This window comes from Rana temporaria, chromosome 3 (assembly GCF_905171775.1).
Source record: "Rana temporaria chromosome 3, aRanTem1.1, whole genome shotgun sequence".
Taxonomy (NCBI): Eukaryota; Metazoa; Chordata; class Amphibia; order Anura; family Ranidae; genus Rana; species Rana temporaria.
In genome coordinates this window covers 7,720,304-7,738,013 of record NC_053491.1, presented here as the reverse complement: position 1 = coordinate 7,738,013, position 17,710 = coordinate 7,720,304, and the positions used below count along the sequence as shown (strand labels likewise).

The 17,710-nt window shown below is 49.4% G+C and overlaps 1 protein-coding gene across 1 annotated transcript in view; it reads left to right on the top strand.

Moving 5' to 3' along the window:
* The window catches only part of FRMD5 (FERM domain containing 5), a 135,872-nt gene that overhangs the window by 51,397 nt on the left and 66,765 nt on the right, over positions 1-17,710 (top strand). The window contains exons 2-3 of the mRNA XM_040342196.1: positions 11,645-11,749; positions 15,409-15,451. Coding sequence (XP_040198130.1) covers positions 11,645-11,749; positions 15,409-15,451 — 148 coding nt within the window. The remainder of the gene's footprint in view (positions 1-11,644; positions 11,750-15,408; positions 15,452-17,710) is intronic.

Below are 17,710 nucleotides of genomic sequence, written 5' to 3'. Positions count from 1 at the left end.
GCTCTAGCTCGCCGCTACGGTCCACGTATGCGCCAGAGCCTTTCTTAGATCGAGGCTTGGTTGGCGCCTGCGCCGTGCAGTGGGACCCGCGGCGGCCGCGCAGGCGCCTTCTCCACGGCGCAGGCGCGCGCGTATGGGCGGTGACGTCACGGGCGGTAATTTTAAAGTTGCGGCTCGCCAATGTCACCTGGGATTACCCTGACAGGCAGTGGCAACAGAGAAAAAACGCTCTCAGGTCAGTGACTTTCTCTGCATAAAATATACATAGGGAGCATGTATTGGCATTGCTAGTATAGTACTTCTTTTGTTTTTTTGGCAAACTGTATATGTGCCCTTGGCTTGTATAGGCTTGCTGCATGGCTACTATGCTCTTAAAGGGGCAGGTCACTGATTTCATGTGCTCTCATATCTAGGACTTTTAGTTCCTGTCCCTGTTGTGACGCTCTGGTCCAGGTGCTATGGACCAATCACCGCCTGCATGTGGCCAGCCCTCTTGCACAAGGTATGTGCGGGGGAGGGGAGGACTTGGGGGCTATAGTCGCAAGTGTCGGTTTGCTTGATGGCTTATTCTTTCCCCTCAAATCTTTTCTTCTTTAGCCCTTCCGGTTCGGATCCTCATGTCGCAGTCCAGACCAACCCAGACCTTGCCAGGCCGCAACATCATTCGTCTTCAAAATCAAAGAGAAAACGCAATTCTCCGTCTGCATCTCACCACCAGAGGAGAAGTTCTCATTCCTCCTCCAGACACCACTCCTACCGCCATGACAGCCACTCTGGTCGAAGAGGCTGCTGGGGATGTGACACACAAGTCCCTGAGGGCAAATCATTGTGTGACCGGTGTTATGCCCACGAGCTTGGGGAAAAGGAGACTGAAGATCAACGCATCGTGTGTCTCTAGTTGAACGGGTGGTGCAACGTTCTTTAAATGAGAAGGTTACTTCCCACGCACATAGCCAGGCCAGTACCATTTGGTCTGGTTCTCCGGCCGATGAGGTCCACGAGGATCCAGGTCCTTCACAGCCCTTCACTTCCTTGCCTGCTTCCCCGGATGGTGAACTGGAAAGTGTGGAGTTGGACTTTTCCCAAGTAACCCAAGTAACTCCGCTTATTAAAGCGGTTAAGGAGGCCCTCTTGTGGGAAGACCCATCTACTCCCCCAGCTAAGCAGAAAAAGTTCTTCAAGTGTCTGGGGAAAGGGCACCCAAGTTTTCTGTTTATAAATGATATTGGGTCTGAGATCAAAAGTAACATTTCTGTCTTTGCAGATGACACCAAGCTATGCAGTGGAATAACGTCCTTGCAGGATGTCGCCAATTTACAAGCCAAACTCAATGCTCTGTCTGATTGGGCGACTGAGTGGCAGATGAGGTTTAATGTTGATAAATGTAAAGTTATGCACTTAGGGAATAAGAATATGTATGCATCATACATACTAGGGGGAGTACAACTGGGGGGATCTGTAGTGGAGAAGGATCTGGGGGGATCCGTAGTGGAGAAGGACCTGGGGGGGATCCGTAGTGGAGAAGGATCTGGGGGGATCTGTAGTGGAGAAGGATCTGGGGGGATCCGTAGTGGAGAAGGATCTGGGGGGGATCTGTAGTGGAGAAGGATCTGGGGGGGATCCGTAGTGGAGAAGGATCTGGGGGGGATCTGTAGTGGAGAAGGATCTGGGGGGATCCGTAGTGGAGAAGGATCTGGGGGTTTTAGTTGATCATAAGCTCAATAATGGCATGCAATGCCAAGCTGCGGTTTCCAAAGCGAGCAAAGTCCTTTCTTGTATAGAGAGGGATGGACTCCAGAGAGAGAGACGTCATCGGTACAAATCATTAGTAAGACCTCATCTGGAATATGCAGTTCAGCTTTGGGCCCCCAGTTCTCAGAAAGGATATCAGGGAACTGGAGAAAGTGCAGAGAAGAGCAACCAAACTGATAAGAGGCATGGAGGAGCTCAGCTATGAGGAAAGATTAGAGGAACTGAATTTATTCACTCTTGAGAAGAGGAGAATTAGGGGGGATATGATCAACATGTACAAATATATAAGAGGTCCATACAGTGTACTTGGTGTTGAGTTATTCACTTTACGGTCAACACTGAGGACAAGGGGGCGCTCTTTTCGTCTAGAGGAAAAGAGATTTCACCTCCAAATACGGAAAGGTTTTTTCACAGTAAGAGCTGTGAAAATGTGGAACAGACTCCCTCCAGAGGTGGTTCTGGCCAGCTCAGTAGATTGCTTTAAGAAAGACCTGGATTCTTTCCTAAATGTACATAAAATAACTGAGTACTAAGATTTGTAGGTAAAGTTGATCCGGGGTAAATCCGATTGCCTCTCGGGGGATCAGGAGGGAATTTTTTCCCCTGCTGTAGCAAATTGGATCATGCTCTGCTGGTTTTTTTTTGCCTTCCTCTGGATCAACTGTGGGTATGGAGTTGGGTGTATGGGATTGTATTGTGTTTTTTATTTTGTTTGTTTATTTTTTTGTGGTTGAACTGGATGGACTTGTGTCTCTTTTCAACCTGACTAACTATGTAACTATGTTACTAACCGAACTGAGGGGCATCTTTGACGAAGAGTGGAGTAAGGTGGACAGGAAGTCCCCCATGACAAAAAAAGCCTCCAGGATGTATCCCTTCTAAATGGATGAGTTAAAGCACCTGGAGAACGTCCCTCTGGTAGACGCGGCAGTAATGCGTCTGGCCAAGCACGTTGCGCTCCCATTGGCCGATTCAGTTTCCTTCAAGGATGGTCTCGACACAAGGATGGATCAGGATCTCAAAAGAATTTACAGTCTTGCTGGTACGGCTTGCAAACCTGCTCTAGCCTTGGCAGCCTTATCCAAGGCTATGGAGGTCTGGACGGAGAATGTAGACTCCTTCCTTAAAGGCGTTTCAGAAGATTTGGCCAGGAATTCGGCAACAGCGGAGCTGAAGCTGGCGGTGTCGATCTAATCTGCCTATTGGCGAGGATTATGCTGTCTTCAGTTACAGCCAAGCGGGCCCTGTGGCTACACCCTTGGGTTGCTGACCCGTCATCAAAACAGAATTGGTGCAAAATTCCCTTTCAGGGATCGTCTCTGTTTGGCAACAAACTGGACGACGCCATAGCTAGGGCTATGGGTGGAAAATCGGGCTTCCTCCCCCAGGACAAGCGTCAGCCCGGGGTTGGTAAAAAATGTGGCTCAACCACGGATTTTTACCACTTTTCATCAGCTAGTGTCAACATGCCCTTTCTTACTTTACTGTCGCTCTCCTCCTCTCCTTTGGGCCCTCTGGGTTTTGGGTGATCATCACCTCGGCTATTAACCCTGCATTGTAGGTGGAGGAGGCAGGAGTGCGACCGCAGCCAGGAGCACCTTAGGAGGCTTTGCGGGACCACTGAGCGAGAAATAAGGCACACATATTGTTCATACATCCCCCTAGACTGACCCAGCAATTAACCCTTGCAGTGCAGGGGGAAATGACAGCAAGGGTAGATTTTGTCTAATTCCCGGAGTTGGGCATTTAATGCCAATGCATCAGAAAGATTAAATCCTCAAGTTGCTTCCACGGCTATTAGGGAATTTTTAGTAATCACGGGTTTTTCCTTAGCTAAGCACACAAGGACTTTACTATTTATATCCCTTTGCTCTGAAATCCTCTGTGACTGACGCAGTCGGCATTTTGGGTGAGGATGTTCATGTAGGCCATATGGCTCAGAACGTTGTCTGCCGGCTCATTTACAATTTACCTGAATTATCAGTTTTATATATAAAGCTACAACAGCTGGGCTTTCATTTCTGCTGGTAACAGTATTAGAGTATGTTATAGCAGGAACAATATCCATCCCATAATAGGACAATATCCACCCTATAATATAGTACAATATCTATCCCATAATAGGACAATATCCATCCCATAATAGGACAATATCCATCACATAATAGTACAATATCCATCACATAATAGTATAATATTCATCCCATAATAGTACAATATCCATCCCATAATAGGACAATATCCATCCCATAATAGTACAATATCCATCCCATAATAGGACAATATCCATCCCATAATAGTACAATATCCATCCCATAATAGGACAATATCCATCCCATAATAGTACAATATCCATCCCATAATAGGACAATATCTATCCCATAATAGGACAATATCCATCCCAAAATAATACAATATGGCCCAGATTCACAAAGCACTTACGCCGACGTATCTCGAGATACGCCGTCGTAAGTACAAATGTGCGCCGTCGTATCTGTGCCCCGAACCAGAAACCAAGATACGCCTGAAAATAGGCTTCATCCGACCGACGTAACTTTCCTACGCCGGCGTATCGTGGGCACATATTTACGCTGGCGCTCCCATTGATTTTCGATTCAAATATGCAAATGAGTGAAATACGGCAATTTCACGAACGTAGTTTCGCCCGGCGCATAATGACATGGATGGATGGGGGAGTGGAAGGATGGATGGAGGAGTGGAAGGATGGATGGAGACATGGATGGATGGGGGAGTGGAAGGATGGATGGAGACATGGATGGATGGGGGAGTGGAAGGATGGAGGAGTGGAAGGATGGATGGAGACATGGATGGATGGGGGAGTGGAAGGATGGAGGAGTGGAAGGATGGATGGATGGGGGAGTGGAAGGATGGAGACGATGGATGGGGAGTGGAAGGATGGATGGGGGAGTGGAAGGATGGATGGAGACATGGATGGATGGAGGAGTGGAAGGATGGATGGATGGAGACATGGATGGACGGGGGAGTGGATGGATGGATGGAGGAGTGGAAGGATGGATGGAGGAGTGGAAGGATTGATGGAGACATGGATGGATGGGGGAGTGAATGGATGGATGGAGACATGGATGGATGGGGAGTGGAAGGATGGATGGAGACATGGATGGATGGAGGAGTGGAAGGATTGATGGAGACATGGATGGATGGGGGAGTGAATGGATGGATGGAGGAGTGGAAGGATGGATGGAGACATGGATGGAAGGATGGATGGAGACATGGATGGATGGAGGAGTGGAAGGACGGATGGAGACATGGATGGATGGAGGAGTGGAAGGACGGATGGAGACATGGATGTATGGGGAGTGGAAGGATGGATGGAGACATGGATGGATGGAGGAGTGGAAGGATGGATGGAGACATGGATGGAGGAGTGGAAGGACGGATGGAGACATGGATGGATGTGGAGTGGAAGGATGGATGGAGACATGGATGGATGGAGGAGTGGATGGGAGAATGAATGGATGGATGGAGGAGCGGAGGGGTGGATGGATGGATGGGTGGAGTTTACTTTGAATATTAAAATGAAATCGATCATCGTTGAGTTTGCGGGGCTCAGATACAGTTTAGTTTTATGATGATGACTCAGGGATTTGGATCTTTGCCATCAGATGCGGTATGAGGAGGAGATAACCGGCTCCGGCGGAGAGCTCTGATCTGCCCCGGGGGAGGGTTCGGAGAGCTCTGATCGGCCCCGGGGGAGGGTTCGGAGAGCTCTGATCTGCCCCGGGGGAGGGTTCGGAGAGCTCTGATCTGCCCCGGGGGAGGGTTCGGAGAGCTCTGATCTGCCCCGGGGGAGGGTTCGGAGAGCTCTGATCTGCCCCGGGGGAGGGTCCGGAGAGCTCTGACCGGCCCCGAGGGGAGGGTTCGGAGAGCTCTGATCTGCCCCAGGGGAGGGTTCAGAGAGCTCTGATCTGCTCCGGGGGAGGGTTCAGGGAGCTCTGATCTGCCCCCGGGGGAGGGTTCAGAGAGCTCTGATCAGTCCCGGGGAGGGTTCGGAGAGCTCTGATCTTCCCTGGGGGAGGGTTCGGAAGGCTCTGATCTGCCCCAGGGGAGGGTTCAGAGAGCTCTGATCGGTCCCGGGGGAGGGTTCGGAGAGCTCTGATCTGCCCCGGGGGAGGGTTCGGAGAGCTCTGATCTGCCCCGGGGGAGGGTTCGGAGAGCTCTGATCTGCCCCGGGGGAGGGTTCGGAGAGCTCTGATCTGCCCCGGGGGAGGGTTCGGAGAGCTCTGATCTGCCCCGGGGGAGGGTTCGGAGAGCTCTGACCGGCCCCGGGGGAGGGTCCGGAGAGCTCTGACCGGCCCCGAGGGGAGGGTTCGGAGAGCTCTGATCTGCCCCAGGGGAGGGTTCAGAGAGCTCTGATCGGTCCCGGGGGAAGGTTCGGAGAGCTCTGATCTGCCACCGGGGGAGGGTTCGGAGAGCTCTGATCTGCCCCCGGGGGAGGGTTCAGAGAGCTCTGATCTGCTCCGGGGGAGGGTTCAGGGAGCTCTGATCTGCCCCCGGGGGAGGGTTCAGATAGCTCTGATCGGTCCCGGGGAGGGTTCGGAGAGCTCTGATCGGCCCCGGGGGAGGGTTCGGAGAGCTCTGATCTTCCCCGGGGGAGGGTTCGGAGAGCTCTGATCTGCCCCCGGGGGAGGGTTCGGAGAGCTCTGATCTGCCCCGGGGGAGGGTTCGAAAAGCTCTGATCTGCCCCGGGGGAGGGTTCGAAAAGCTCTGATCTGCCCCGGGGGAGGGTTCGGAGAGCTCTGATCTTGCCCGGGGTAGGGTTCGGAGTGTCTGTCTTTGGTCTGCACGGCGCGCTCCCGGCACTGAGACCGGAGTGTCATCAAGACCCCCCGGGCCCCGTACTAACGAGTGGGACCCAGGACTTGAGATTCCAGATCACCTGATCGCTGTGGTAGCCTCTGATTGGCTATTGCAGTGATCGGTCACTGTGAAGCCCGCCCCTGTGTTTCTCTCTCCCTCTGTGAATGGAGGAGAAAGATACATTGTATCCCTCTCTCTCTCTCCTTGCATTTAATAATAATAATAATAATTAAAAAATAAATACCTACATCAAGGTTTGATCTTGGTCAGTGCCAGAGTTGGTGTTTGGGTCAAAGGTCAGGGTCAGTATTTTTTGGACAGAATATATATTTTTTTAATTAGTATCTGTGTGTTTTTAGGTAGGATGCGTGCTTAGGGGTAGATTCACGTAGATCCGCGTATCTTTGCGGCGGCGTAACGTATCCGATTTACGTTACGCCTCCGCAACTTAGACGGGCAAGTGCAGTATTCTCAAAGCACTTGCTCCGTAAGTTGCGGCGGCGTAGCGTAAATCGGCCGGCGTAAGCCCACCTAATTCAAATTTGGATCAGGGGGGCGTGTTTTATGTAAATGTACTGTGACCCGACGTGATTGACGTTTTTCCCGAACGGCGCATGCGCCGTCTGTGGAATTTCCCAGTGTGCATTGCTCCTAATACGCGGCAAGGACGTCATTGGTTTCGACGTGAACGTAAATGGCGTCCAGCCTCATTCACGGACGACTTACGCAAACGACGTAACTTTTTCAAATTTCGACGCGGGAACGACGGCCATACTTAACATTGGTACGCCGCACTTGCGCCACCAAATAGCAGGGGTAACTATACGCCGGGAAAAGCCTAACGTAAACGGCGTAACTTTACTGCGTCGGCCGGGCGTACGTTCGGGAATTCGCGTATCTAGCTAATTTGCATACTCGACGCGGAATTCGACGAAAGCGCCACCTAGCGGCCAGCGTAAATATGCATTTACGATACGATGGTGTAACACAGTTACGCCAGTCGGATCTACGGGAAATCTATGCGTAACTGATTCTAAGAATCAGGCGCATAGATACGACCGCGCAACTTAGAGATACGAGGGCGTATCTGGAGATACGCCATCGTATCTCGTTTAAGAATCTGGCCCTTATTGTTTCTGGGAGTATTACGGGGGTTTAATACTTCAGCCTGCTTTATGTTACTTTGTTGCCTTTGATGCTTTAACAACTTTTGGCGGGATTTGACGTCATAATGACGTCACGGGGGGTGTTACCATTTTTTTTTTTTTTTTCGTTTTTGCATGTTCTGATTGGTGGCTGATGTATTTCTATTTTTCTTGACACTGTTACACTTTATCACATGCACGGCTCCCAAAAAGTTGCGCTTAAAATGCTGTAAAAAAGTATTACTTTTTTATTTTTGTTTTATTTTTTTTTTGCATATTTGTCACACTTAAATGTCTCGGATCAGCAAACTAATTTTTATTATTACACAAAGATAACCCGAGTAAATTTCAAAATGCAGTTTTTTAATTGATGGGTTTCATTTATCAAGGCAAAAAAGCTGTCCACACCCGCCTGGCTTTATGAGACAAAGTAATTGCCACCTAAAACAGTGGAACGTTGGGTAACGAGTATCGAGCGTTTTGAAAGACGAGCAACTTTTCAAAAAAAAAAAATCCTGACTCGGTTTGCGAGTGTTGTCTCGCGAAACGAGCAGGATTCAAACCAATGGGGTTGTGCAGTACCGCGTTTGTCCAGAGGTGCGGGGACGACGGTAATACTCGGAAACGGTTCGGAGTGTTCAGAATCACTAGGAAATACTCAGAAATACTCAGTTATCGAAACCTTTCCAAGGGATTCCGAGTTCAGCCGAGCTGTCCCTGAGTTTTTTAAGAGGCTCTGCGATGCCCCCTCACTTCTGGCCACACGCTGTATAGCATCCAATAGAAGTCAATGCAGAACAAATTATCTTTGTTTCCATTGACTTCTATGGGGAAACTCGCTTTGATATGCGAGTGCTTTGGATTACAAGCATTCTCCTGAAACGGATTGTGCTTGTAATCCAAGGTTCCACTGTAACTGGTTGGGCCAACCCTATCGGCAACAACTGCAATCAAGTGTTTGTGATAACTGGCAATGAGTCTTTAACGTTGCTGTGGAGCACTTTTGGCCCCCACTCTACTTTGCAGAATTGTTTTAATTCAGCCACATTGGAGGGTTTTCCAGCATGAACGGCCTGTGTAAGGTCATTGCACAGCATCTCAATTGGATTTAAGTCCAGGCTTTGACTAGGCCACTCCAAAACCTAAATTTTGCTTTTTTTGAACCATTTGGAGGTGGACTTGCTGTTGTGTTTCAGGTCATTGTCCTGCTGGATAACACGAGTGCACTTGAGCTTGAGGTCAGTAACTGATGACCGGACATTCTTCTTCAGGATTTTCTGGTAGCAGTGGCGTAGCGTGGGTTTTCAGCGCCCGGGGCAAGGCAAGAAATTTGCGCCCCCCCTAACATATGGACTTTTAGCACTGCCCGAGTCCCTTCCCTTCCTACAATAGTACTGACCAGCCAAATTCCTACAATGACCTCTACACTGACCTACACGATTCCTAGACTGATCACTACACTTACCCAACTGTCCACCGCACTGACCTACCCGATTCCAGTGCTGACCACTACACTGACCTACCCGATTCCAGTGCTGACCACTACACTGACCTACCCGATTCCAGTGCTGACCACTACACTGACCTACCCGATTCCAGTGCTGACCACTACACTGACCTACCCGATTCCAGTGCTGACCACTACACACCTACCCGATTCCAGTGCTGACCACTACACTGACCTACCCGATTCCAGTGCTGACCACTACACTGACCTACCCGATTCCAGTGCTGACCACTACACTGACCTACCCGATTCCAGTGTTGACCACTACACTGACCTACCCGATTCCAGTGCTGACCACTACACTGACCTACCTGATTCCTATACTGACCACTACACTGACCTACCTGATTCCTATACTGACCACTACACTGACCTACCTGATTCCTATACTGACCACTACACTGACCTACCTGATTCCTATACTGACCACTACACTGACCTACCTGATTCCTATACTGACCACTACACTGACCTACCTGATTCCTATACTGACCACTACACTGACCTACCTGTCCACTACATTGACCACTACACTAAACTGTCCACTACAATAGACACTAAACTGATCACTACACTGCCCACTACAATACACACTACACTACACTGACCACTGCAAGACAAAGACTACACTACACTGACCACTGCAACACACACTACACTGACCAATGCAACACATTCTACACTACACAGACCAGTGTAGTGTAGTGTGTGTTGCAGTGGTCAGTGTAGTGTAGTGTGTGTTGCAGTGGTCAGTGTAGTGTAGTGTGTGTTGCAGTGGTCAGTGTAGTGTAGTGTGTGTTGCAGTGGTCAGTGTAGTGTAGTGTGTGTTGCAGTGGTCAGTGTAGTGTAGTGTGTGTTGCAGTGGTCAGTGTAGTGTAGTGTGTGTTGCAGTTGTCAGTGTAGTGTAGTGTGTGTTGCAGTTGTCAGTGTAGTGTGTGTTGCAGTTGTCAGTGTAGTGTGTGTTGCAGTGGTCAGTGTAGTGTGTGTTGCAGTGGTCAGTGTAGTGTGTGTTGCAGTGGTCAGTGTAGTGTGTGTTGCAGTTGTCAGTGTAGTGTGTGTTGCAGTGGTCAGTGTAGTGTGTGTTGCAGTGGTCAGTGTAGTGTGTGTTGCAGTTGTCAGTGTAGTGTGTGTTGCAGTGGTCAGTGTAGTGTGTGTTGCAGTGGTCAGTGTAGTGTGTGTTGCAGTTGTCAGTGTAGTGTGTGTTGCAGTGGTCAGTGTAGTGTGTGTTGCAGTGGTCAGTGTAGTGTGTGTTGCAGTTGTCAGTGTAGTGTGTGTTGCAGTGGTCAGTGTAGTGTGTGTTGCAGTGGTCAGTGTAGTGTGTGTTGCAGTTGTCAGTGTAGTGTGTGTTGCAGTGGTCAGTGTAGTGTGTGTTGCAGTGGTCAGTGTAGTGTGTGTTGCAGTGGTCAGTGTAGTGTGTGTTGCAGTTGTCAGTGTAGTGTGTGTTGCAGTTGTCAGTGTAGTGTGTGTTGCAGTGGTCAGTGTAGTGTGTGTTGCAGTGGTCAGTGTAGTGTGTGTTGCAGTGGTCAGTGTAGTGTGTGTTGCAGTTGTCAGTGTAGTGTGTGTTGCAGTTGTCAGTGTAGTGTGTGTTGCAGTGGTCAGTGTAGTGTGTGTTGCAGTGGTCAGTGTAGTGTGTGTTGCAGTGGTCAGTGTAGTGTGTGTTGCAGTGGTCAGTGTAGTGTGTGTTGCAGTGGTCAGTGTAGTGTGTGTTGCAGTGGTCAGTGTAGTGTGTGTTGCAGTGGTCAGTGTAGTGTGTGTTGCAGTTGTCAGTGTAGTGTGTGTTGCAGTGGTCAGTGTAGTGTGTGTTGCAGTGGTCAGTGTAGTGTGTGTTGCAGTGGTCAGTGTAGTGTGTGTTGCAGTGGTCAGTGTAGTGTGTGTTGCAGTGGTCAGTGTAGTGTGTGTTGCAGTTGTCAGTGTAGTGTGTGTTGCAGTTGTCAGTGTAGTGTGTGTTGCAGTGGTCAGTGTAGTGTGTGTTGCAGTTGTCAGTGTAGTGTGTGTTGCAGTGGTCAGTGTAGTGTGTGTTGCAGTTGTCAGTGTAGTGTGTGTTGCAGTGGTCAGTGTAGTGTGTGTTGCAGTGGTCAGTGTAGTGTGTGTTGCAGTTGTCAGTGTAGTGTGTGTTGCAGTGGTCAGTGTAGTGTGTGTTGCAGTGGTCAGTGTAGTGTGTGTTGCAGTTGTCAGTGTAGTGTAGTGTGTGTTGCAGTTGTCAGTGTAGTGTAGTGTGTGTTGCAGTGGTCAGTGTAGTGTGACCAGACCATAGACCAGCTTGGCCTGTGACCTCCCCGGAGGTGACACTGCAGTATGTTGGTGATCTTCACAACTATAAGCAGAATTCTCGGCCTTCCCTCCCGTCCTCATCGCACACATTTCCTCTCCTCCAATCATCTGTGTGCTTTCTTCTTCACAGAGAGATGCGAAAGGGCAGCACCTGTTCGACCTTCTGTGCCACCATCTGAATCTGCTGGAGAAAGATTACTTTGGAATCCGCTATGTAGATCCCGACAAGCAGAGGGTGAGTGCGAGACGTTGTGTATACAGTGCCTTGAAAAAGTATTCATACCCCTTGACATTTTCCACATTTTGTTGTAAATGTATTTTATTGGGATTTTATGTGAGAGATCAACACAAAGTGTCACATAATTGTGAATTTGAAGGAAAATGATACAAATAAATATGTTAAAAGTGTGTGTGGGGGGGGGGCATTTATATTCAGCCCCCTTTACTCTGATAACTAAAATCTAGAGGAACCAATTGCCTTCAGAAGTCACCTGATTAGTAAATAGAGTCCACCTGTGTGTCATTTAATCTCAATATAAGTACAGCTGTTCTGTGAAGCCCTCAGAAGTTTTTTTAGAGAATCTTAGTGAACAAACAGCATCATGAAGGCCGAGGAACACACCAGACAGGTCCGGGATAAAGTTGTGGAGAAGTATAAAGCAGGGTTAGGTTATAAAGCTTTGGAGATCTCACGGAGCTTCTGTTCAATCCATCATCGGAAAATGGAAAGAGTATGGCACAACCGCAAACCTACCAAGACATGGCCGTCCACCTAAACTGACCGGGCCGGGCAAGGAGAGTATTCATCAGAGAAGCAGCCAAGAGGCCCATGGTAACTCTGGAGGAGCTGCAGAGATCCACAGCTCAGGGGGGAGAATCTGTCCTCAGGACAACTATTAGTGGTCTCTCCACAAATCTGCCCTTTATGGAAGAGTGACAAGAAGAAAGACATTGGAGAAAGAAAGACATAAGAAGTCCTGTTTGTAGTTTGTGAGAAGCCATGTGGGGGAGGGGACACAGCAAACATGTGGAAGAAGGGGCTCTGGTCACATGACACCAACATTCAACTTTATTGCCACTATGTGTGGGGGAAACTAACACCGCACATCACCCTGAACACACCATCCCCACAGTGAAACATGGTGGTGGCAGCATCATGTGGTGGGGATGCTTTTCTTCAGCAGGGACAGGGAAGCTGGTCAGAGTTGATGGGAAGATGGATGGAGCCAAATACAGGACAATCTTAGAAGAAAACCTGTTAGCGTCTGCAAAAGACTTGAGACCGGGTGGGGGGGGGGGGGGGGTTCACCTTCCAGCAGAACGACCCTAAAGTACAGCCAGAGCTACAATGGAATGGTTTAGATCAAAGCATATTCATGTGTTGGAATGGCCCAGTCACAGTCCAGACCTAAATCCCATTGAGAATCTGTGGACAAGACTTGAAAATTGCTGATCACAGACGCTATCCATCCAATCTGACAGAGCGTGAGATATTTTACATAGAAGAAGAATGGAGGAGAAATGTCCCTCTCTAGATGTGCAAAGCTGGTAGAGACACCCCCAAAAAGACTTGTAGAGAAAGGGGGTTCTACAAAGTATTGACTGGGTGGGGCGCCGTACTAATGTACCCCCCACACTTTTTACATATTTATTTGTATCGTTTTCCTTCCACTTCACAATTATGTGACACTTTGTGTCTCTCACATAAAATCCCAATAGATTTGTTTACTGACATCCAGTGACTACAAATACCCCCACAGCACATCTGTCACCACACGTGTCCCCGGTGCTCCCTGTCACCACACGTGTCTCCGGTGCTCCCTGTCACCACACGTGTCTCCGGTGCTCCCTGTCACCACACGTGTCCCCGGTGCTCCCTGTCACCACACGTGTCTCCGGTGCTCCCTGTCACCACACGTGTCCCCGGTGCTCCCTGTCACCACACGTGTCTCCGGTGCTCCCTGTCACCACACGTGTCTCCGGTGCTCCCTGTCACCACACGTGTCCCCGGTGCTCCCTGTCACCACACGTGTCTCCGGTGCTCCCTGTCACCACACGTGTCCCCGGTGCTCCCTGTCACCACACGTGTCCCCGGTGCTCCCTGTCACCACACGTGTCCCCGGTGCTCCCTGTCACCACACGTGTCCCCGGTGCTCCCTGTCACCACACGTGTCCCCGGTGCTCCCTGTCACCACACGTGTCCCCGGTGCTCCCTGTCACCACACGTGTCCCCGGTGCTCCCTGTCACCACACGTGTCCCCGGTGCTCCCTGTCACCACACGTGTCCCCGGTGCTCCCTGTCACCACACGTGTCCCGGTGCTCCCTGTCACCACACGTGTCCCCGGTGCTCCCTGTCACCACACGTGTCTCCGGTGCTCCCTGTCACCACACGTGTCCCCGGTGCTCCCTGTCACCACATGTGTCCCCGGTGCTCCTATTTAAAGGAAGTCGTCATCTATTTTGGGAAATGGAGTTGCTCAGTTCAAGCTGCACCATTATTAATTCCATAGTACAGCCAGTAGAGGGCAGTAGAGTTGTAGAGTTTATTAGGCAGATTCAGAAAGACTTAGGCTGCCTTTTTAGTAGATACGCCAGCCTAAGTCTGAATCTGCGCCGACGCAAATTTAAGCGCATTCTGGTAACCAGATACGCTTAAATTAGGCTCAGATACAAGCGACGTAAGTGTCTTACACCCTCGTATCCTAAAGTGTAATTTTTAGGCTGGCCGCTAGGTGGCGCTTCCATTGCGTTCGGCGTAGAATATGTAAATCACTAGATACGCCTATTCACGAACGTACGCCCGGCCGACGCAGTACAGATACGCCGTTTACGTAAGGCATTTTCAGGCGTAAAGTTATTCCATCAAATAGCTGGACTAGTAATGTTAAGTATGGCCGCCGTTCTCGCGTCGAAATTTGAAAATTTTACGTCGTTTGCGTAAGGTCACAGTTAATTTACATACAACACGCCCCCCACATCCTCATTTGAATTAGGCGCGCTTACGCAGGCCCCATTTACGCTACGCCGCCGTAACTTGCCTTGCTAACTTACGGCGGCGTAGTGTAAATACGATACACTACGCCGCCGCAAGGATGCGCCCGCCTACCTGAATCCACCTATATCTGTTTTTTAGATTTTTCTGAATTCTTATTATGAAAAAAATACTGACAGTCCCCAGTCCTCAGTCCCCCAGTCCCCAGTTCTCAGTCCCCAGTTCTCAGTCCTCAGTCCCCCAGTGCCCAGTCCCCAGTCCTCATTCCCCCAGTCCCCAGTTCTCAGTCCCCCAGTGCCCAGTCCCCAGTCCTCATTCCCCCAGTCCCCAGTTCTCAGTCCCCCAGTCCTCAGTCCACCAGTTCCCAGTCCCCCAGTTCCCAGTCCCCCAGTTCCCAGTCTCCCAGTCCTCAGTCTCCCAGTCCTCAGTCTCCCAGTCCTCAGTCCCCAGTCCCCCAGTTCTCAGTCCCCCAGTCCTCAGTCCACCAGTCCTCAGTTCCCCAGTTCCTAGTCCTCAGTCCCCAGTCCCCCAGTTCCCCAGTCCCCAGTTCCCCAGGTCCCCAGTCCTCAGTCCCCCGTCCCCCAGTCCCCCAGTTCTCAGTCCCCAGTCCCCCAGTCCTCAGTCCACCAGTCCCTCAGTCCTCCAGTTCCCAGTCCCCAGTCCACCAGTCCTCAGTCCCCAGTTCCCTAGTCCTCAGTCCGCAGTCCACACTATAAATGGACGGCTTCTTCGATGTTCATTCTTATTTGTTAGTTATAGGAAATTGTGAAATGGCATTTAAGTTAAAAGTCATCTTTTCATGTTCTAATAATAATAATAATATAATTGTGGCGACGCCTCTAATGCCCTTGCATTGTTTTTATTTACATAATTCAGAATTTTCTCTCTTCTTTTTTTTCAGCACTGGTTGGAGTTTTCCAAAGGAATCGCCAAACAAATGAGATGTAAGTTATTTCCTATACATGTCTATGAGATGTAAGTTATTTCCTATGTGTGTCTATTAGAGTTCAGAAGAAGGTGGCGAGTGCCACACGTGGGACTTCACAGAGGCCAGGAATTGGAGATTTGGATTCATTTTTCTCTGTTTCAGATGAATGAAGCAAAGTAACAATTACCTCTGATCAATGTTTATAAACAATGGGCCAGATTCACATATCTGGGCGCATCTTTGTGCGGGCGTAACGTATCCTATTTACGCTACGCCGCCGCAACTTAGACAGGCAAGTTCAGTATTCACAAAGCACTTGCTCGGTAAGTTGCGGCGGCGTAGCGTAAATTGGCCGGCGTAAGCCCGCGTAATTCAAACTAGGCTGGTAGGGGGCGTGTTGTATGGAAATGAATCGTGACTCCACGTAAATGACGCGCCTAACGAACGGCGCATGCGCGCGCATGCTCAGTATCACGTCAAATTTTCTCCCTAAGTTACGACGGCTCAATGCTTAGTCGACGTGAACATAACCTACGCCCAGCCCCATTCACATACGACTTACGCAAATGACGTAAAATACGCCGCTGTTCCGACGTTTCCGACGTCCATACCTTAACATGACATACTTTATGAGGGGTAAACTTACGCCGGACCGACGCCTTACGTAGACGACGTAGCTAAATCCGATGGGCGCAAGTACGTTTCTGAATCGGCGTATCTAGCTCATTTGCATATTCGACGCATAAATATACGGAAGCGCCCCTAGCGGTCAGCGTAAATATGCACCCCAAGGTACGACGGCGTAGGAGACTTACGCTGCTCGTATCTTGGCAACAGTGAGGCGTATCTGATTCTATGAATCAGTCGCAAAGATACGACGGCGCACATTCGGACTTAAGATGGCGTACGTGGAGATACGCCGTCGTAAGTCCTTTGTGAATCTGGCCCATAGTTACTTCATAGCTCTCTATCTCCTGTTTACAAACAAAGTTACTTTGTATCTCTCCATCTCCTGTCTGATCAGTGTTTACAAACAATGTTACTTTGTAGCTCTATATCAAATCTGAACAGTGTTTATAAACAATGTTACTTTGTATCTCTCTATCTCCCATCTGATCAATGTTTATAACCACTGGCTGACCGGTCTTTTTTCATTTATAATAATAATAAAAAAAAAATGTGATTAAATACCTCCAAAAAAGCTCTTAAAAAATATATATATATTTAAATTTCATTTGGGTACAGTGATGCATGACGGCACAAATGTCAGCTAAAGTAACACAGTGCCGCATAGCAAAAAAGGGGGGTAAAACCTTCTGGAGCTGATAAACAATGTTACTTTGTATCTTTCCATCTCCTGTCTGATCAATGTTTGCAAACATTGTTACTTAGCCCAGTCCCCAGTCCTCCAGTTCACCAGTCCCCCAGTCCCCAGTCCCCCAGTCCCCCAATCCTCAGTCCCTCAGTCCCCAGTTCCCCAGTCCCCAGTTCCCCAGTCCTCAGTCCCCAGTCCACCAGTCCCTCAGTCCCCAGTCCACCAGTCCCCCAATCCTCAGTCCCTCAGTCCCCAGTTCCCCAGTCCCCAGTCCCCAGTTCCCCAGTCCCCCAGTCCACCAGTCCCCCAGCCCTCAGTCCTCAGTCCCCAGTCCCTTAGTCCCCAGTCCCTCAGTCCCCAGTTCCCCAGTCCCCAGTTCCCCAGTCTCCCAGTCCTCAGTCCACCAGTTCCCCAGTCCTCAGTCCCCAGTCCACCAGTTCCCCCGTCCCCCAGTCCACCAATTCCCCAGTTCCCAGTCCCCAGTCCCTCAGTCCCCAGTCCACCAGTTCCCAGTGCCTAGTCCCACAGTCCCCCAGTCCTCAGTCCCCATTGCAAACAATGTTACTTTCTAGGGGCCATATTCTGAGTATAGTTACGATGGAGTATCTCAGGATACACCGTCGTATCTCTCTTTTTTGACCCGCGTATCTATGCGAGTGATTCCTAGAATCATTTTCGCATAGATACGCTGAAGATCCGACATGTGTAAGTGACTTACACTAAGAATGTAAGATGATGAAACTCTCTAAGGAGTGTCAACAAATTAAAACAGCGCTATCAAATAACTGTGCATATTTGACTATATAAAATACATTACTACAACCCATATGTAATGATATACAGTGATAATAAACAAAATATATCCAGTTTAAGAAATAAACACTAAACTGTGACTGTAATAATAAACACCCGTGATTGACTTAAACGTGAAGTGAACGCACTGAAAGTGCAAGAGACAGT